This window comes from Anser anser (assembly GCF_964211835.1).
Source record: "Anser anser genome assembly, chromosome: 5".
NCBI lineage: Eukaryota > Metazoa > Chordata > Aves > Anseriformes > Anatidae > Anser > Anser anser.
The window spans coordinates 26,782,648-26,804,841 of NC_139725.1; the positions used below are offsets into that span (position 1 = coordinate 26,782,648).

The following is a 22,194-nucleotide window of genomic DNA, read 5'->3' on the forward strand; positions in this document are numbered from 1 at the left end:
GAAAAATCCATCACATCCTATTAAAGTTGCCATTAGCTGACTATGGGGGAATGTACATTTCCTGAATCCGTGATTGCCTGTTCTCCTTACTTTGATGGCTGTCTACTTTAAAACTTGTAATTTAGTCATAACTATTATAAGATCATGTTACATCTCTGGGGTTAAATCTATTTGACATATAATCTGTCTGAGAAAAGCCCTTAAGAAATAATGGTGCTTGACACTAACTGAACCTTAAATTATTGTGGCGTGAATTAGAGAAACTTGTTTCTAAAGAGGTTTGGTGAGCTTTCTGAATTCTATATCACCCTGTTGGACTTCTGCATTTTTAATATTTTAATTTTAACTTTTAGACTACTTAATATTTTAACTCATTGCTGTTAAACATCAATTTCAAGCTTTCTTTTGGAGTTTTTTTTTTAACAGTTGTCTTCTGAACATTGGAAATTTAACAGGATAGTGACATCTTCAATGTCTACTTGCCAGTGTTAAATTTAAGGCTTAAGTGAGGGAGAGTTAACACCCTTAAGCTTTTTCACAGTAGCATTTGAACCTTTTAAGTTTTTGGATTTAATCTTTGTAATTCACAATAACAAAAAGCAGAACCAAGAAAATAAAAAGGTTCCTTCTTTTCATTGCTGCTTATCATCTACAAGAAAATTATTTTTCTTTGTTATTCTGGAAGTAGCAATCTTTAGTCATGGCTACAGGAGTGTTACAGTAAATCATTTGCATCTTTAGGAAAAGTACAGCTGTGGTTAGGTTTCCTCTTAGTTTGGGGCTCAATTTTGTTAAAATCTTAGTCACACGATTCCTTATTTCTTTGTCCTTTTTTTTTATGAACTGTGCACAGACAGAAATGTTTGAATTTCTTAATTTCCAGAGGGATAAATATTTAACCTTAATGTAGAGTGGATGGTATTAATATAACAAGTGTCACGGATCTGTAATTGCACTTTACAGATGTACTAACACCTGTAAATTAAAGGCAGAACAATGTCAGCCATACCGTGTAAGGCCCGTGTCTGTCTCTATATTGTGTACAACATTAAAGCTGAAGAAGGAATGAAGCAATGGCAAGCTATAGTCAAGCTTCAATTCTTATTGTAGTTATATTTTATTTTAGATAGACCCCAGGTGTATATCCAGCTAGTTGGCAGTCACCTGTCTCGGTGTGGGTTTTTTGCCCATTACCCTTAGGCTGCTTTTGGTTTGCTCACCTCTCCCCATGATAAATCTGCTTCTTGTTCTCAATAAGCTATCTATATGATATTAAAGACGTTCAGAACGTGATACTGAACAGTAGAGTCAAAGTAAGAAAATTAGATTATTGTGTTATGCAAATATAATTTAATTACTTAATGACTCTACAAGTTTAATTCAACTCTTCATTAAAAAGTAAAAATTGTGCAGTTCCAGCTGAGGGAGCTATTTTCTGGCAAGTCAGCTTCCTGCATGTTCATTTAAGTAATGCTTGCTAAAACTTGATATGGCAAGGTAGACAAAGTTTTGTACCATTTTACTCAAAATAGTTGGTTGCCACACCAAAAACTGTTGTAAAATTTAATTATTACTTTGTTATGGAGACTTGATTTTCAATCTTACAATCTTTTTAACTTTAAAGAAAAGGAAATGAGCAAGATCCTATTCCATTGTATTTGATCCCCTAACCCTGTTTTACCAAAGAGCTAAATAACAACTTCACATATGCAAAAGTTGTGCCCTTGTGAGATGCCTATCCGTTCTTGTTGAGCACGGGTAATGGGATTTCTCCTGAGGTCCTGTGACTGGGTTGGTTTTTATTGGATTTTTGCACGTTGGTGTTCAATAAAATGTTTAAAATCCATCCTGATGTGTTTCTGGTTAGCCTGCCTCAGTCTATCAGGTTCCAGGCAGTGACAGATTACTCTTTTCAGCTTTCAACCTTTCCCTTCAGCTTTACTTTCTTGTGAGTAGGATCGTCCTCTGCATGTGTTGCTCATTAAACAGGCACTGGTTTTCATTTAATACAGTAATTTTCCTCAAGTCAGAGCCTTCCTGTGTGCTGAATTATGCATCCTAGTCTTCGTTTTTTCTCCAGCTACTCCAAATTGCATGTAGGCAGCCGGCTAGTTTTGTGTACAAGGGAGAGAAAACCTGGAGCGCGCTGTAAATGTTAGTAATGTCAGCTGTAAATGTAGAAGTGTGAAGGTGTGTGTGTGGATATGGGCAAGTGTCTTGCTGTCCTGAAGAATTCTGGAAGCAAAACGTTACCTTGATCAATGGACAGAATTTAGGAACTGGTCTGTGTGGATGCAGAAATGTGAGCGCTTGGTATCTGTAGCTCTCTCTTATCTGGATCTCTTTTGATTGGGCTGCTAGGGAGCTTGTTTTGCCTCGTACAAATTGAAAGAGATTGCCATATGGTCTGGTATAGTTCATGTACACAACTGTGATCCAGTAGAGGAAAGGCAAACTCCCTACCCCCCTACTGCTGTTTCAGAGAGGAACAGACAGGAGGAAGTAGGAGTGAGAACAGATTTCTGGATAGATTGGTAGGCAGCGGGGTGAATTCTTAGCGCTTCCCACCAGAAGTTTATTCTAATAGCATCAGTTCTTAACTGTGTAGCTGCTGATCAGGAAGCTGGAATGTAAGGATCAAATACAAATGAATAAACAGGCTTGTAGGGCTTGTTTCAAGTCAGAATGGTAAAAGAATTTACTTCATATTCTGAAGCAATGCTGCGGTGCTTTCAGCCTTTAGCTTGATTTTTTTTTAAGTGCAACTGAATGTTAGCACTAATAGATATATCTGGAAAACACTGTTGTAGAAACGTACTGGCTGACTGAGATTTGGCTAAGATGCACACCTGATGGTGGAAGTGTGTGCATAGTACATCCACATTGATTGAAATAGGTCACATGCAAGAGGAAATTTTTCTTGTTTTCTGAGCCTTTTAAAGGAAAGGGGTAATTTTGAGTGGCTTTCCAGTACTATATAGGAGGAACAGATGGATTTTTATGTTAGACACCCTGCTACTCCATTGGTCATCAGCTTCAGATTGATTTAAACCAGAGTTAAAGCAGTTTAAAGGAAAGGGTGCTGTGCGAGAACCATTTAGAATTAAAATTTATATATGGAATAGAGAACTTTTGTGTCTTTCCTCTGGATTAAAGGTGAATTTATATAAATGCAAAAATAATAACAATAACATAAGCTTTTAAATCTGTAAATCTGCATTTCTCACGATGAAACTTTGGGCTTCATTTTGGGCTGCCTCTGAAAGGGGGAGTTACCTTTGTTTGCATTCACCAACGCTGCCTTTGCCTTAGATCTGAGGAGAATGACTGCAGGTGATTTGGGGCACTGATCTGTCAAAGCAATGTTTTTGGGTTGTTGGATTTTCTGCTTAGGTTGCGCAACCAGCTCTCTTCACCGTTGCATAATAGTTTGAGCTAACACAAAGGAAGTAGCAGAATTGTGCCCCGAGACTGAGGGAGGAGAAAGGGTAGGGATTCGTTCAGGCTGGATTTAGGTGAGCAGGTTTAGTTGCCTTCCTATTATCCCACAAGATCAAATAATTTTTGCTGCAAACCTACAAATGCTGAATCACTGGTAGAACTCTGTGTATATGACTGTTTAGACAACTCCTATGAATAAAATCTTACAATTAATCAGGAGGTCTGAAAATGAGAGTTGCATATATCATTTATGTGCTCTGCATGGTCTTCTGTACTCGTACCGTATGACTATTCAATGGAGCATCGCCCTTTAATTTGTCTCATGGAGATGCATCGTCTGTCTGTGTCAAAATGCTAGCATGAGTATAATCTGGAAGCTGTTTTTCTTCTGAGTGCCAGTGTACTGGAACTCAGTGTTAAAAGCTTGAAATTCATGAGGTTTGTATTTCCTTGCATTCTCAACAAATACTGAATAACCTTCTGTAAATAATGATCCTTATTAAAGGATGAATACATGAAAACCCTTCAAGTTTTGCAGCTACTTTTTTCTTCTTTTGAGGAGAGGAGATTTGTATTTCCTCTCCCTTATGTGCCTGGCATAATAATGCAGGAGCACAAACTAAAGAAGTGGTAACAAGCAGCAGTGGTTCATGATGCCAATAACACTGCAGTTTGGAAAATATGTTGTACCACTAAATTAACCAGTCTCAATTAAAATGTAAAGAATCTCCACTACAAATTGTTCATTACTGGTATAGTCATCTTTATCTTTTTTTATCCCTTAAAATGAATAAATGTTTTCTAGCGAAAAGGTCAGTTGTCAAATCAAATTTTCTAGGTTGTTCTTAAAGGCTACTTTTCTATTTTAAAACTTTTTTTTTGTTGTTTTAAAGGATATTAAAGGATATTTCCTCTAATGATCATGATTGTAAAATACATCAGTGAAGATGAGCTGGTGAATCACTTCAAACAAATCATATTTGTATGTTAAACTTTATTCAAAATGCTGGTTACCATAATTCCTTTCCATTAAAAAGATCCAGACTTGGTATTCTTAAGCTTTGCTAAGCCATTACAGTTTGGATCCAGACTTCTGAATTTGTACAGTAAGGCTACAAACTTTAGTATTAATTTACTGTAACATTATTAAGAGTATAATTTTGGTTTTAATCTGCAGCAAGATAGTGCTTATTTCTTTCATCACCTTGTTGAAAATGCTGTTTTAGGTGAATCAGTTATATCAAAATTTAAAGTTACAAGCATGTTAGATGCGCTTGTAATTGATTCTCATATTGTGATGTATTTTCAGTTGTATTTCTCAAAAATTGTGGTTTGTTTGCCTCTCAGTTTTCACCACATTGTGGGATAAACTTTTCGCAGTGTTCAGAAGATCCGTTTTCTGTGCTACCAGAGCTAATCCCCTTGCATCATCTGGAATCAAGAGGGCTTTCCTTTGTGTATTCAGTCCTTACATAAAGGAAACTCAGTCTGTTTTGTTAGCGTGTAAACTGGGATTTACTAAATACAATGAGGGCCAAAACTTCTAGCAGTAAGAATTTAGAGAAAGAAAATGTATGCTTCTTGGGAGGAAGAAAACTATTCATAACTGCCTTACACATTTGGTGCTCATCATTCCACATGCATGAAGCCAGAAAAGGGAACATTTAAGGTTTAAGTTATGTTGATACTGCAGAAAGAGATCGAATGTGCCAAAATTTATGTCTTAAATATCCATATTGCTAGTTGTGGATTAATCTCAAAATCCATACGTAATGCAGAGAAACAGCCAAGCTCTGACTGGGCTGTAATGTGACTGCCCCATCCTTTCCTGATCCAAACAGGTTTATGTGAATGAGCTTGGCAGCAGTTGCTAAATGTGAAGCAAGCTCTCATACACGTTTAGGCTCTGCCATGGAACTCGTGTGGAATATATCTTCTGTTTTCAGAACCATTTTGAACAGTTACAAGACAGCCTTGAGACCAAAAATCAGTCACTTACTGATTAAGATTGGATAATTTTTCTGGACTGAAGTTATCCTTTCGATTCACATCAGCATTCTGGTGTTGATCGCTGCCTACTTGCAGAAGCAGTGGAGAAAGTGCATGGCAAGAATAAACCATCAGGACAGGAGGAGAGTAGAGAGAGGCTGGTACTTCTGGCAACAGTACTAAATCATTTTACTTTAAGTGCTTGCGATAACAGCAGTGTTAGTGCAGGTATGAAGGGGGCCCTGGACCTGTTGGTAGAAGATAGTGGAGAACTATCAGCAATATTGAAACACTTTCTGAAATCAGGCTGCAGAAAGTGGTTACAAGAGGTAATTCTGACTGCTGTCATTTTCATCACTGTTTACTTGCTGTATAAATGCATCTTAACCTTTCTTCCTGTTCAGTCATTATCCCTAGCAGTTTTCCACCTATGTTATTTAAAAAGATTAACATGATACAGCTCTAGATTGTAATAGGACAGCTTGTATTTGCTGGAAAGGATTTAATCCATATGCACTTACAAATTTAAATTTCAGTGCTTCACTTTTTCCCCTTTTTTCTGGAACCAATTTAAAACAATTTTTACTGGTTTAGATTTAGCTACAAATTTTATACTTCCCTTTTAATGCAGAAGATATCAGTATATTATAGAAAGCCACTGCACACAAATTGCATGCTGAACAAGGATATGGTTTGTGATTATGTTTCTCCCACGCATGGGAGGGATATAGGAACCACATACATATATACACAGACGCACAATTAGTGTTTGTGCTGCATACATTGAAGAAGGGCATCCAGTTTTTCCTAATTTCTCTGCTTCTTGTTTGGGAAAAAGGGATGCTGTTTGTGTTTGTTTTTTAATTTACTTGGTAGAGAAGAATTTACGCAAGCAGTATTCCCTACCACCACCCCCAACCCTGATCTCTTCATGTAAATGACTTTTGAAACATCTATTACTTCATTTTTGTTACTTGAGTTCTGGCATTTTTAGCTCCCCTTTCTTCCCCTTAAATAACTCTTGGGCAATTTTTTCTTTTTTGCGCTTCCTAAAGAAACAACTGTGTCAGCTGTTTTTCTTTAAACATCAGCTTTTCATGTGGAATAGTCAATACTGGTTTTTACTAAGTCTTCTGTGAAAATGCCTCAAATAGATGGTTGCATTGAGTACCAGTCGCACAACACTTCCCAGTCAACATACAGACAAAGAAAATAAGTAGGAGCTACTTTAGTCATAGGTAGTTACAATGCAGAGTGGTGGTTCTAGAACCCTTAAACACAAACCAGCATTTCTCTCTTGATTTTTCTTTCAGTCACTAGGTTAAAAATAATAACGATAAAAACCAAGTCTTTAATAACACTTGCAGGAGGGGGTTAAAAATTACAGCCAAATGAAATCTGTCTAGGAATTACTGTATGACTAGGGAGTATTCTTTCATCCATTCAAACACAATAATTTTTTTGTCATTTGTGCAACCAAATTCAAGAAGGAGACTCCTCAAAAACCCACATCCACCGTGACAAGCTCAGATGAGATGAATGCATTCTTACTCTTGGGTTGTGAACAAAGTCTAGAGAGTTCTCAGATGAACTTTTATAATACAGTCGGTCATTTAAGCTCAAATTCCTAAATAGGGAATTCTGTGTAGCTTTAAAAATATATATATTTCTTAGCATCACTGAAAAAACTACTTGTTATGTGTTATTGGTCTTTTGACCTCATTTTTTCAGGATGCTTAATAAAATGCTGATTACTTTTCTTTAGCTAGTAAAGCAGTTAATGACTTCTCCTGGCTTACTGGGATTATTCAGACAGTCTCATTGCAGATAAAAGTACTCAGTCTAATTTTTTAATACGAGAAAATTATTTGTAATTCATACTGTTTTTCCTATTAGATCTTGTGCTTGGGGTATAAGCAGAGAAGGCCCTTTTCTTGCTAGAAGAGCAGAAGTCTGTAGCAAAAAATAAAGATGAAATTGGTAGTTTACCAAATTCCGATTCCTGTTCCTTGAATTTGAGCTTCACCATCCATGTTTGTCCGTTCTGCCAGTCTGTTTTCTCCTTATATTTATTGAATACATATTCTTTTCTTCTGTCTCTCTAAGCAGGAGTCTTTAATTCTCTGTTCGTATTACTTCAGATATGCAGTCAGGATTCACTGTTAGCAGTTCTGTTAAATACAAGCCCACAAATATTTGTGGAATGGCTCAGTATATATCTCACTACATTGACTTAGTAATTTTTTTCAGATTTATGCTTTATACTACTTTGCTGTTTAATCATACTGTATTTTATGTAACAGAAATGGCAGATAGTTGTACTTAAAACATTTTTAGGGTGGATTGCCATCTGTATTGTCCGGTAAAACTGTGCAACACAGATGTCAGCTGCACAAAAATCTGCCTAATGGTTCTGATGTGCCATTTTTTGTCTCTTAGATCGACTGGAGCAGAAGGACTTCTTCTTTATTCCTTGTTTGGATTCTGCTGTCTAACAATTGTTTTGAGCTTTCATTATGGCCTGCTGCACTTGCCTCCTTGATACACCAATCGTAGATTTTGTGCAGCTTCCGTTAACTATCTCCAGCACCCTTTTCACCACTTCCTCCTTATGGTGAAGTCCTACCCCAGGCCCATAACTTCTAATGGCATTAATGGTTGTGAAAAGTTCAAAGAGGAAGCAACAAGATGTTATCACAACACTAAATCATCTCATGATCTCAGTGTTGTAACCTTTTGTTTAGGACCTTGTTGTTGCCAAAACAAGGAAAATCTAGCTTAGGGACCCATTTTCAGTTGCTGAGTAGACTTTGAGAGATTCAGTGATTATTATAGGAGTTCTCATGACTAGATATTATTTATGAAGTGTGAATGTATTCTTATTTTGATATGTTATATATTTTCAGGGGAAAACACATGCATGACTTGTATCCAATGACCCAGAAAAAGAATACAAGCTTTTAAACCTCTGGAACAGCAGCAAATAATACAACTTAAATAGTCTTCCTTTTGAACTGAGAGGCCTTTTAGTTATTTTGCTGCTTGTTGTGTTCATGCATGAACTATGTATTCATTACGTATTGCTTTTTGTAGAAACTCGTGAACACTGTAGTTGGAGTAAGGAATGCAGTTACAACAGGATTTGATTTTTTTTTTTTTTTCTGATGCTCTGTTAACATTCCGATGTTCTCTGACCTTAGGACTTGTGAATCACTTCTGTGCTTGAGACTGCTGGCTAAGGATACTAATTATTACTGAGATTATCAAATGTAGATCATACAGTTACATATTGGCTAAGTAAATCACAGTGTTCATTCTGAAGTATTGCAAATCTGAAGGGCACATTGTTAAAACATTTTGTATAATCTTGTTAAACTTGTTTCCTCTCCTTTGATGGATTATTGTAACAGAAGTCTTCGCGTTTGTCTTTCACTTATCTGTCTCAGTTCATCTCTCCCTCTTGTGTGTCTTTGGAGGGGGGAAAATACAAAAAAAAAAAAAGACTGATTCAGACTGCAAAGTGTGGTGCTGCATAGCAGGGGAGTGGTAGCTTCCTTTCACTTGCTGAACAGAAACGTAAAATAGAGCTGGAAGTTCACAAGTTATCACCCTTTAAACTGGGTTCAGATTTTCTTATTTGCTCTGGTTATGGTGCTATTTGTTAAGCATTTTGCAGTTTGGCTTCTATTCTTCCTGATTTGTTAGTGTGGATATTTATGATTTGTCCACTTGTTTCTGTTGGAAACATAATTTTGGAAGCCTTTTTTTTGTCATCTTACATTAAAAAAGAATAGCATTAGTGATTGTTTTGCAAAGTAAATTTTGTTCCAGGATCATTTTCCTATGGACAAGTTAAAGTCCCTGAAAAGTCACTTCAATGTAAATGTTGAGACAAGCTTTAGATTTAACAATATCAACTACAGTTTTAATACACATAGTTTTAAAACATTTTTTTCCATATGTAACATTCATTAGTAATGTCAAAGCTCAGCAAGACACTTAAAGGAAGATTATTTTTTTATAGGTGGATATGCTTTATTTCATTTTTGGTTCTGAACATTTTCTGTGCAGGCTAAGTGGGAAATGCATGTCAGGAATGATCTAGGTAGGCCTTTTACAAATTTGTTTTAACATTGCAAGATTTAAATTTAAATTTGTGGTTGCCTTACCTATGAAGTTTTGCTTGAGGAGAATAAACTGAGTGGGACAGATGGTTTTTTTTTTTCCTTCGCTAAATATCTTGGCAAAAGATGTATGTAGCAGTTCAGGGGCTAAACTATATACTGAATATCATCATGCATTCAGGGCTTTATTGAATTAAATTTATTATAGGCGGTTGCTGTCCCATAGTCCAGGATAAGCTGCAATAAATTCGGATACAGTGAACATAAAATAGGAGACTGTTCTCCAGTGTGTTAGAGAAAGTATAGCAGCGTATAGTTTGTCTCTTTGTACTTATTTTTGCAGAATAATTTCTTAGATGTGTTAGGTGGCAAGTAATAGTTTTTTGGACCTTTGTGGAGTACTATTTTTAAATGCAAGAAGCATAAAAATTACATAGATGCTTGTTTGAAAATAACATACATGCAGTACAGGCAGTCATACCTTCTTAGGGTAGCTGAAACTGCTCATAAAAAAATCCCATGGTTTTATTTCAATGTATTAGTTACCTTCATCTTATTTTACTGGTCAAGAACATTATTACAAAGTGACTTGTTGATTAATGCATTCATGTTTCCTGTTAACAGGGATTCCGGAGTCCTGTCATCCTTAATCTTGATGGCTAGATGACTAATAGCTTTGACTATGAGCATAATCTAATTGTACTCGCATATCTGAGTGAAGCTCAGGGGCTTTGTGTGTAAGAGTGGAGGAAAATGGTCCCGAGAAGAGAGAATTCTGACTTGTTTTTCAGATTCTCATTGTCTCTGAACTTTATTTTTTGTCAACTGTAGTAAGCATTGCTGTTCCAAGGAAAATAAGTCACAACTGAGTATGCAAGCTTTATTTAAAAAAAAATAAACAAAAATCTTGACTGGATGGATGTTGTCTGAGGACATTTAGTAAAAGTGTCAAGCTGTGTTAGTTTTGGTGGAATCTGCCTCGGGCTACAACCTTGTCCTTGTCTTAAGTTTACTGAAGTGCCAGAGCTCGTCTTCCATCTTTTCTTTAGACATTTTTGCAAGGATGAGAAGAAATGGAAACTTTTCTTAAATTACTCTTGTTTTGTTTTATGGAATTTTTCTTCTCTACATTTCAATAGTAAGCAAGTTGCAATTAATACATGACCTCAGTACCTCAATTGCTATGTGGTAAGAAACGAGTAGTGATTCCGCGGATTTTGAAGAGTCATTGGCAGTTCTGTGCTATAAATGCAGTGAAGATATTTCTCTGGATCTCTGAATTCCGGGATAAGGTGGAGGAAGAAACTATGAGAACATAGAGTAGAAGCAGGATTGAGATGAAGAGACTGGATATTTCTGGAGTTCATGGCTGTCAGTGTGTAAAAAGGAGGAGAAATTAGGGTTTTCTGGAGGAAGTCTGTTAGGACTGGGGAAGCATATGATTAGCAGGATCTAACCACTTAAATTCTGTTATCCCACCTGCCTAAAATTGGAAGGAATTTAGTCCAGGAGCACCTAGTACCAACGTTCCTCTGTTAAACAGGTAGCTATGGAAGTCCCACTCATTTCACTCACCCCTCCAAGGGGAACTCCTTACTGTATCTGCTGCTTCTCTTAGTTCTGCTCTTTATCCAAAACATGTTAACCCGTGTTTGAATGTTACTTCGGTTCTTTTTAACTACTTTGAGAAAGTTTTTATTTGCTTGTGTATTTGATATCAGATGCAATTTTCCAAGTAATACGCCATTATCATACTGTGTTACAAAAGCCATACCATTACAAAAACTTCAGCCTACAGAAGGCAGTTTCTTTGAAAGAGGTGCAACCCAGGTATGTGATGTGATCTCCTTCAATCTACTTAAAGGTTACTTCATGTAATGTATCATCATGGATGACATACAGTTACATATAGAGACTATCTACAATTATTAAACAGTAAGAGCAGAGAAGCAGGGTTAATTATTCACTCAAATGTCAAATTTCTACTTGGTAATTTTCATGGTTTTCAAAATTTTTAGTAGCTTCTCAGTTCGTCATGCGTTCTTGCTTTTTGTAAAAACTCTTGCAACAATAGCCATTCTTCCTTGCAGTCTAAGTTATTTCGCACTGTCACAAATCTTAAGTTTTCTGTATTCAAATAGGAATGTGATTCTAGTGCTACCGTTTTTTAGTTTTTCTCCTCGTGTTACGTCCAAGAGAACACTTAACAGCAATATACTGTTTTGACAATTTCCCATTTTGGACACTTTTTCATCTGTCTCATTTTTCCCTTTTGACTTGTAGATGCACTGTCAAACACATTGTTTTACAAGTTACATTGCCTCTCCTACTAAATAAGCACTGCGTATTTTTTTTTTTGTCTCTTTCAGGATACCAGTTATTCCCTCCTTAGGTGATATTGTTTCCCATGTAGCCTTTTCTATCTGCCATATTGGGTTCAGGCTAGGTTGCTTGGTAGCTCAGGCTTCTGTAGGTACCTTTTTGCTCAAGCAGGAACGTCCAATTCATTTTTTTATGCAAAGTCCAAAGTATGATGGGAACCCAACTATTCATTTGTAAGTCAGTGTGAGTACCAACATCCTAAGTATACCAACATTTGTCTATGGTTCCTCCTGAAAATCCACGTCTTTTCTTACTAAGATTCTCAAAAAAAAAAAAAATTCTTAGGCATGGTTGCTGTAACTTCTGTCCTTATAGCGTACCTTTTACCTCTCATTTTAAAGGAGAAAATCAACAAAGTTTTGCCTTTTAAGAGCACGACAGCTTGGTATGTGTTCTGATATAATGTTGAGGAGAATGGTAACAGACATGTCAGGCAAAGCCTCGTGTATAATTATTATGGCAAAAAATACATAGCAGTTTCCTTTACATGCAAAATAATAGGATATGCTGTGATTTATTTTCTTGATGTAAATTATGTTTTGCTTAGCGCTATACTAGTGCTACATTTGCATCTCCTGTTGCAGATAATTCATTGATGTTTCATGCTGGTGGCATTCTCTAAACCTTTTGTAACAAAGGGCTTTTTATCATCAGTAGTTTACCAGTATGGTCAAGTGATACTGATGAAATTACTTACTTTCTTCTAAATTGAATTGATACTCAACAAACGTTATCTGCAAGTAAAATAGACTTTAGTATGGTGGTTTGGTATTACCTTTTGGTATTCCTGGCATGCACTTACTCATTGAACACTTCACTAGTTGGGAATAGTAAAATCATCTGCAAAGCTGCTTGGATAATAAGAACCATAAAAAGCCAAGCTCTTTGGGTGAGGCTACAAACATACAAGCACCAGAAGCTGGAGGGGTTAAAGTACGTGTGTAAAGTGCCAGCCAAAGGTAAGGAGCCTTGATCCATGACAAGTTCACACAGAGATCAGCCTGGAGCTGTTCCTTGCATGCCAGCAAATATAGTGTATTTTCATAGCAAAGTGTGTCAAGATTTCTCAGAATTCAAAATGACTTTCTTTCGTTAGCCTTGTCAGAAGTGTTTATCTAGTAGTTCTGTGCAATAACAACTCTTACTTCAAAATATGTGAATTTACGATAAATTAACCTATAATAGTTAATTTTTTAAGCTATGTTTTATTGAAGTTGTTGTGCTTTGAAATATTATAGTAAATAAGCAAACGAATTGCAGAATGGTTGAGGTTAGAAGAGACCTGGAGGCCACCTGGTCCAACGCCCTGCTTAGGCAGGGCCACCCGGAGCAGGGTGCCCAGGACCACGTCCAGGTGGCTTTTGAAGATCTTTGAGGAGGAGAGTCCACCTCTCTGGGCAACCTATGCCAGTGCTCAGCAGAGTTTTTGTTGTTGTTTTTTATTAAGTGTTTCCTGATGTTCAGTTAGACCCTTCCTGTGTTTCAGTTTGTGCCCACAGCCTCTTGCGTTGCATGAGGGTGCTCCAGGCCCTGAATTACCTTAGTAGCCCTTTGTAGGCCTCCTTCCAGTAGCTCCATGTCTCTTAAACTGGGGAGCCCAGCACTACAGGTGCAGCCTCACCAGTGCTGAGCAGAAGTGAGCACCTCCCTCAGCCTGCGGGCAGCTCTCCTCCAGGATACTGTTGGCCTTCTTTGCAACAAGGCCACATTCACAGTTTGTGTTCAACTTCGGTCTCTACCAGGACCCTGAGGTCCTTTTCTGCAAAGCTGCTTTCCAGTTTGGAAAGAAACCATAACACTAAATATTTTTCCTTAAGCTGGAGAATCAGTTTCTTGTACGGTTCAGTTTTTAACTTGCAGAATCATTTTTTTGATGGTGATTGTAGTAGTTTTGTAGCACTGAAAAAAAATGCAATTGCAGTTCGGTTGCCTTTACAAACATTTTTGGGACCACTTATTATTTTTCAGTCCTACATTAAAATAGAACCGTGCAAGATGCAATATAAATAAAAAGATATGTAATGCTTAATATAAATCAACAGCATGGAAGCCTTCCCGTTCCTAGAAAGTGGGTTAAAATAAATGGAATGCAACAAGATAGCTGCCTTTTTGGTTTTGTTCCTCCCCTTCAACATCTCCATCTTTTTCTCTGGGAAAAATATTTTGGCAGAAAATTCTTAACCTTCATTCTCTTTTGGATCGCTAATGGAAGAAAGGACAAATGTTGTAATAATGCTTTGGTATCTTTAATTGGCTTGATATTACAAGTAAGAAATACCCTGAACTAACAAAATAACTTTATTATACAAAAAAAAAAAAAGAGGGGGGTAATGGGAGGGTGTGTCCTTTCCCCTAACATCACCCGATCCCCTGCCAAAGGGGTTATTCATGAGTTGCTAGGCTGAAGATCTCTGCTGGTCAGGGTCAGCGGAGTGCTTCCCAGGCTGGAGCAGCAGTTTGTTCATTCAGGCCATAAGTCACTTTGGACCCAAGAGCATTACAACAATGTACAGTACAGATTTTGGAGGGAGCTGAGAGCCCTTAAAACCTGTGGTCAGATCTTAATGCTTGATGTTCTTAAAGTTGTTAGCAAGCAAGGACTGTGACTTCGGTATCTTCCTGGTCCACTTACGGTTTGTAGTTCTTTGCTTCTGCCCTCCCAATACTTTCTCAGGCTTCTTAGTTCACCCCTTTCCATCATTTGGTTTTAATCCAAGAATCATCTTCAATAATTCTCTTATGCTAGTATTTTTTAAAATCAAACTTTGCAGATCTAATATCTGAGCTCTGAGTACAAAGTATACTATGTTGTCTTAAAATGACTTTCTTTCAAGTTTAATAAGTATACAGCTCAGACGTTGTACTTCTAGTGGTGCTTAACTATGAGGGGAAAATCAGTGTGATCACAATTTATAATTCGTTGTAATCACATAAGAATGCAATACTCATCTCCGTACCTGAGGCACTCTTCTGTTAGAGAGAAGTGCCATTTCCGTAACTGTGAATTGGTGTTGGGTTTCTGTGTGGTGTTGGGTTTCCCCAGTCTTCACTGCTGTTCAGGGTTTATTCTTGAGGAGCAGCTGTCTTCTATGGGCAAAATCCTGTTTTGCTTTTCCCATAAAGCTTGCCCTTGACTCAACAGTTTCTAGTGACCACAACCAAAATCAGAGCCTCTCAGGAAACGTTGAATGTGATACAATAGGTTTGGGCCTGTTGTTGCAGTGCTGCTCTTCATGCTGCATTTCACATTTGTGGTAGTTCTAATAAAAGGTTTAATCAGAGCAGTGCTCAACTGATTTCCATGTTTGGCTGGTTTTCTTTTGTTCAGCTGCTCTATCAGCAATATCTGAACATGCAAGAGCAGGTAAACATACCAGGCCCTCAGGTTTTAAAAATACTGTAGGGTTGGTGCTGAAAAATATGGGAGCACTGTCTGTCCTCTTTCCCCCAGCTAAACCATCCCAGCATTTTAGCAATTTGTTATAGACGTTCCGAAATGTAGATAGGGCTCTCACTTATGAAGACACAGGAGAGCTGGGTGGCTTCAGTAGCAGCAGTGGTGTGCTTTGGTTCAGCATCTTCGTTCGTTTGTAGGGGATTCTAGAAATTTAAATCACTCTTAAGACCTGTTGCTGCTTTGCCAGCTTGTATCATTACTAAAAATAGCTATCATTAATGTCAGTTCCTTTAAAATAAAATAACTGAATAAAGCAGTCTCTTCATTGTTTTGGGAATTGTTAAACAAGTACAGTAATGAATCTGTCTAGTTAACTTATAAGGTAGTTGTCTGAAAAAAAAAAACACCTTTTTTTGATTTAAGAGGTTATTCATTAAATATTACAGATTTACCTGCTGGGCACTTTTATTTTTGTTCTTGCATTAATGGAGTGGATTTGACAGTTTCTAAAATATTTGAAAGGATAAATATTGTTTCAAATAGTCTAAAGAATAGAAAATATGGAAGCAAAACACAAGATTGTTAACTAGACACAGGCATCTCGCTATAGGGAAGGGGGAAAATTTCAGAAGACTTCTGGGAAATGGAAGTAGCTAAACTATTGAAGTTATATGTATCTTCTACCTTTGCTTCTCCTTCAATTCTTGAAAAGAAAATGGATGTGGAGTGTAAACTACCATTTAAAAGTAGTGTTTTAATTTTTCCCACTTAGTCCAAGTGAAGTTCTGTGACTGTCCCTGAAAGATATGAAACTGAACTCTTACTGCATGTTAAATACCATCTTTAGTAGTTCTGGTATGCAAAAGAAAACTTATTCAGATAAATTGACAGCCAGATTTATAGAATGAATAACTTTTAAGCTAAATTTGTAGTTAACTTGAAGGGAGAATAGCGGAAATACAGTTCAACCAGTTAGTGCATCCTATTTTTTACTGTTTCATAGGAAAGTCCTGGTGTCTTCAGTTTCTGCCAGGGGAGGCTCTTCACCTGAGACAGTAAGAGACAAATGATTACTTGTGCCTTAAGTGCACAATTGCAATCTGAAATTATCTCTGAGTTAAGTAGTGATAGAGAACTATGAACAATTCAACTTTCAGTAACACTATTAAGCATCAAAATATAGCAATTTTTATTTTCAGACATTAGAATTGATAGATACATACAATAAAGGATTGTTTTTTTTCTTGATTATATTTATCTGCTGTATGGGAGAAGTTACTAAGGGATACTGGTATAGAAATGCTGTAAAATGTAAAATGAACTGTCATTTTAACTGAGTTTAGGAGGAGGAGGTTAGTTTGTGGGGTAAACAAAGTCACTACAAACAACTTCACTTGCCTATAAGCTAAAATTAAATAGTCTTGTTTTTTCACCATTTTGCAGACCTTTACGTATTTAAGCAGCAAAATTATTTTTATACTTATATACACATTTATACACAGATATATATATATATGAATCGTGTGAATCATGCGTGTGTCTGCAAACGTAATATATTTATTATGCAAAAAAGCTTACCTTCTGTTATTCTGGGAAAAGACCTTAAGTCTTTTTCAAACACAATGGTTTGGTAATGGCTGTGTTGCGTATTTTTATACGGAAGGAATAGCTTTGTTCCCTTTTAAGGACTGAACAGGAAATACTAAATTCTACGTAACTAATGCTGACTGGTGTAAGTACTCAAGCAAGGTATCATGAAGCTTATTTTTCTTGAAGTGGTGGGATACTCATTCATGCAGTAAACCGTATGTAGAATGTAGGATAGGATCGTATAAATTCCGTGACAAACCACAGGGTTTTCCAACAGGTGTAGCAGCAAATTCCTACTCAAAACTAAAATGTGTCATTGAATTAAATAGAAATAAATAAAAGGTGAGAGAGAAGATTACCACAAACTATTTTTTTGGGACTCTGCAAAAGAAATCGGGCTTTTAAGAAACGAAGTGATAACTATTTTTTTTTATTTCATAAAAATGCTAGATGATGGAAAAAGCCATTAAACTGTAAAATTCAAGTAACTTTCCACACGCTGCAAGCACTGGAGAGAACCAGCTAATAGAAATATTAGTTTTTAAGTAGTCATAACCAATTCTGCTGTCAAACCCCACAGCACCTGTGTTCTGACTTACCCCTTCCAAAGGAGGGGCTCTCTATGTGGGAGGGAGGAAAGAGGGAGGAGGGAGCAGCATTTCTGGCTAGAAGCCTGTTCTTGTTTAGATTTCAGTGGCAGAAGGCCTGACCTCTTTCTGCTTTCTTGTTCTCTTTTCTGTGTGATTTCATGGTGGCTGACTCGCTTCATGATTAGTCTAAAATAAATCAAGAGCTGATTCGTACTCTTTTCCTGCCCCTGGCCCTCTCTAGCTAGATCACTGACTGCAAAGTTTCTGGAAGAATATAAATCTTGACTCTGAGGAACTGCACTGTCTGGTTAAGTTTCTTTACAAGGAACGCACATGTGTGCTCCAAGTAAAAGAGGATACTTGTGAAGTAGTCCTAACGAGGGCATAAAACTAGGGAGGAATGTTTATTAGAGTCTTAGACTGGTTTCTCCTAGGTGACAGTTATGAAAGCAGTGAACCTCCACTACATGAATTATTGTGATCTTGGTTGTGGGTTTGTTATGATGTTTGTTTTGTTTTGCCTCTTTATTTGTTTTGTCTTGTTTCTTAACTAGACTTAGCTGTTTTGCATTTATGTAAAACTAATTTTTTTTTTTTGCATCTCTTCCAGTAATAGTTATGCACGAGTGCGAGCTGTGGTGATGACCCGGGATGACTCAAGTGGTGGATGGTTACCACTTGGAGGGGGTGGACTAAGCTGTGTCACAGTCTTCAAAGTCATTCCCCAGGAAGAGAATAGCTGTGCTGATTTTCTTATCCATGGAGAACGACTCAGGGATAAAACGGTAACAATTTACATCTGTTTAGTGTTCGACAAAGAACCCAGTGCTTGCATATGGTTGCTTGTAGACTGGGAAGTAAACTTACAGTCTCAATCTAATACTGTTGCTGAGCTTGTATTCATATGATTATATACCGAGACAGCCAACTATTTATTTTAGGTAACACCAAACATTTCTAGAATTAAAGATTTTGATCTTTCAGCAACTTTAAAACATATTTTTTCACTGTAGATTTTCATCCATTTGCAAAAACATGTTGCTATTCATTTTTTTCCAATAGAGGGTCAAAGTAAAATCTGTTTGTTGACCTGTTTATACACTGATGATACTGTGTTTATTAGCAGTGTTGTCAGTATTTAGAAAATGAGAACTTGTTAAGAACACAAAATCGGAAGGAATTTCTCAGTTATGATTCAGTTAGATGTGGAATTTGATTATGGTAATTAAAAGGTAGCTGTTTTACATGAAACCCGCTTCTCTATTGGAAGAAATCATGAAGTTAGCAGGTCCAAAAATTAATCTGGTTTGACAAATACATAGACAGTATTAATTTATCAGCTACAGTAAACAGCTGTAACAAACTTGTCTTAAATAGCACCATGAAAGTCAGCCTCACAAAAGGAAAACTGGTGTAGAGTATCAGCTGTTGCTACCTGCAGACCTATGGAAGATGGAATTGGCTAACATTTGCTGGGTTGCTTGTATGCCAATACATTTTTGAAGGGAAAGTCTTACTGTGGAAACTAAGTGGGGAAAGCACAAAATCTCTATCTCAATGACTTCTATCAAAGGCTTACTGTTTTCTGCCAATAATTTACAACTCCCTAAACTTAAGCTGTGTAAGCCTAAAAGGTAGAATTACTTCTCTACGCCATGCTGCTGATTCTTCTCAAGCATACCAATTTCTCCCTTGAGGCAGGACTGCTGAGTTTTCTGCCTTGACTGTGACTACTGTAGGAAGAGAGCATATAAATAGAAATTCTGCTGACTCAGTTGTTTCAGCGAGGCGTAGTGCTATTAGCAGAGTACCCTGTGTTCCCGCACAGCTATGTGCACCTGCAGTTCCTTCCTCACTTTGCAGTAGTTCCCTTTAGAACTTTTTTTAGCTGTATTAAAGCTGTTTTTGAGCAGCTTAATTGCATTTAGAAGTACTTGACAATTTTCTCTTAATTCCTGATACTTTCAACATTCACTGCTTGCCTTCAGAATCTAAGGTAATAAAATGCTCAGAACTGAAGGCTGATTTAAAGTTTCTCCAGCATGCATATGAAAATGTTGTAGCCATCAGTGTCCTGATCTGTTTGTGTTCTCTCTCCCAATTCCCCTGGGCAAGCCTTGTTTCGTTTCCGCTTCTGGCAGAAGGCTTAAATGTGTCTGCTCATCTTCCTGTCCAAAATCCAGTCCATATTAGTATAAATATGTTTGCAGATTCCTCCCCCATAGCAGGGACAGGAAGAGAAATTTTGTTAGATAAGGATCAGGTCATCGATTCTAAAAAACGTTCTGCTCTTTATTTTCTGTGTAGATAATGGTCCTACATTTGTTCTCAGTGATATTCCTGTGGATTCACTTTTAAAGCACAGCTTATAACCTTTTCTTAATGAAGCCAAACAACTGGTTTTCTAGTCCAAATAGATTTGACAGTAGACGATTATGTTATGCAATACAAGGAAAACACCAAGAAGATGAAATGTAATTGTTTGTTCAATATGTCTTTTTAAAGATACACACAGGCATTTCTGAAAATACTTCAATGGATTAACACCAAAAAAAAAGGAAAAAAGCTAATCCTTACAGATGGTCTTTTTTCTCCTCTTCAGTCACATTATACACTGTTAAAATACCTTTTTAAGTGGATTACATTTTGATTTACTCTGACCAGCAGGTCTTTCTTTTGTGAGCTGCCCCAGCTTCCAGAAAAGGTGTAGAAATTCCCTTATCCTGGAAAAAATAATAAAAAAAATAGACCACAAAACTACTGTAGCATGGAAATGTGGGCACTTTTTCTGTGAGATGGGGAAACACGGGTTTTGAAATACCTCAGCAAATACAGTCAGATCTATGGCTTTTACCTAAGGTACATGGACAATATATATACAGTATAACATGAACAGTAATACAAACAATATTACTGTTCAAGCCTACATGTTGAAGAAAGAATTTATTCCAAAGCAAAAAAAAATCCATATGTAAGGTAATAGATTAAGGTATCTAGCTACTTCTTCAATGGATATGCTCAAAAAGAATGAGAGAGTTTTTCTCTTACTTTTTCTTGTAAACTGTCCTTAGTTGCTTCCTCTCCAAGTACTGCATCTGATGCTACTGACAATTGCAATTCCATTCTAAAGTGCCAAATCTCTTCATATATGTTTTAGCATATGTGGGCATCTAATTAAGACTGTAGATCTTAGTCATCGTTATATAAATCATATACTTTGGGACTGAACATCAAAATACTAAAGTACCTCATTGCAGTTGCCCTGGGGTTTTTCTCATCATTTCTTTATATACCTGAGAGTTAGGTTACTATCAGCAATGTTATGAACAAACTTCAGATTGCATGCAGAACATAAAAAAAATTGTGCAGTATGTAGCTATTTAAAACATCTCCTAGGTTGACAAAAAGCATTCTTATCAACCAAGAAGGAAATCAAAGTGGTGGCACCACTGAATTAATTTATAAGAGGGAATGCTCCCTGCTGGTTTACCCAGGTTGTTTAGATCTGTGTTGGAATGCAAAGTCTTCACAAAATACCCTTGACATAATTACACGTTTCCTCCTTTATTATACCCACCTTCCTAGATCTGGCTCCAGCCAGTCTGCTGGGAACAATTGCACTCCCTTCTAACCTGGTCACTCTGCTGCTCTGTTTTACTGTGTTTACAGTAGCTCACTTCTGTCTTAATGGCAAGAGTATTAAACATACATTACACTTACAGGTTTTTAGACTTTGGGAATCTTACGTTCTGAAACAAAGTCTAACAGTTTCTTGTTGTACCTTTATGTTCTTCTTCAGTCCTTTCCTATGCAAGCTTTTACTGAAGAATGTGGCTAGTACATTTTTGGATCACCAGTCAGGGTGGCAAGTCTAAGTTTAAAATCTTTCTTTTGAACAGCAAGTAATTGTGTAAATGGAAAGATGCAAAGCTGAAACTGAATATAAATGCTATTCTGTTCTAAAAATCTGCTTGTTGAATTACTTCATTTCAAACTTCAACACCAATTAAAAAAGTAAAAGATTGATTCTGATAGCTGTAGTACAGTCCTCATATCTTTCTGAATTGGGGGAAAAAAGCATGCATAGAAAAATAATTGTCATGGGGTCATGGTGGCACTGAGGGCATATGCTTTGTAACAGTAATATGGTCAGGTCATGCTGCTTGGTCCCAAGACTGGAGAAAAGTCTTTGATTCTATGTAGCAGTAAAAGTATTCAAAAATATGATCAAAAACAATATGCTTATGTGTTTCTAGGTTTGGTCTGTAAATGAGAAACTGTGAAACTATCTGGATGTAATGTTGTAAGCTGTGTAGAACACTAGAAACCAGTAAAACGCTAACTGGCTCCAGTTTATAGAGATGCTCAGTTATAGGGTCTGTTACCAGAATAGAAATTTCAATCAAATGTAAGTTTTTCTCATATTTGTTTCCAAAACAAGATAATGATGCCTTGAATATTCATCTCAAATTTGTTTGAAAACACTTGTCTTGGAATTGTAAGATTTCTGATTTTTGAGAAATTTGTCTATACAAGTCAAGTAGATTTAATACCTTTGAAGAATGTGGCTTGTAGAGGTGAGGAAAGAAACATACAGCAGGCAAGTGTGTTTGAATAATTATGGACTTATTAGTGTTGCACTTAATGAGATCTGGATGCTATATTAACAGAGGATTTTCAC

The 22,194-nt window shown here is 36.8% G+C and overlaps 1 protein-coding gene across 4 annotated transcripts in view; it reads left to right on the plus strand.

Moving 5' to 3' along the window:
* Positions 1-22,194, plus strand: part of SPRED1 (sprouty related EVH1 domain containing 1) — a 57,107-nt gene that overhangs the window by 15,944 nt on the left and 18,969 nt on the right. For all 4 annotated transcript variants that reach the window (XM_083836633.1, XM_083836634.1, XM_083836632.1 and 1 more), the window contains exon 2: positions 18,124-18,298. In XM_083836633.1, coding sequence (XP_083692759.1) covers positions 18,124-18,298 — 175 coding nt within the window. The remainder of the gene's footprint in view (positions 1-18,123; positions 18,299-22,194) is intronic.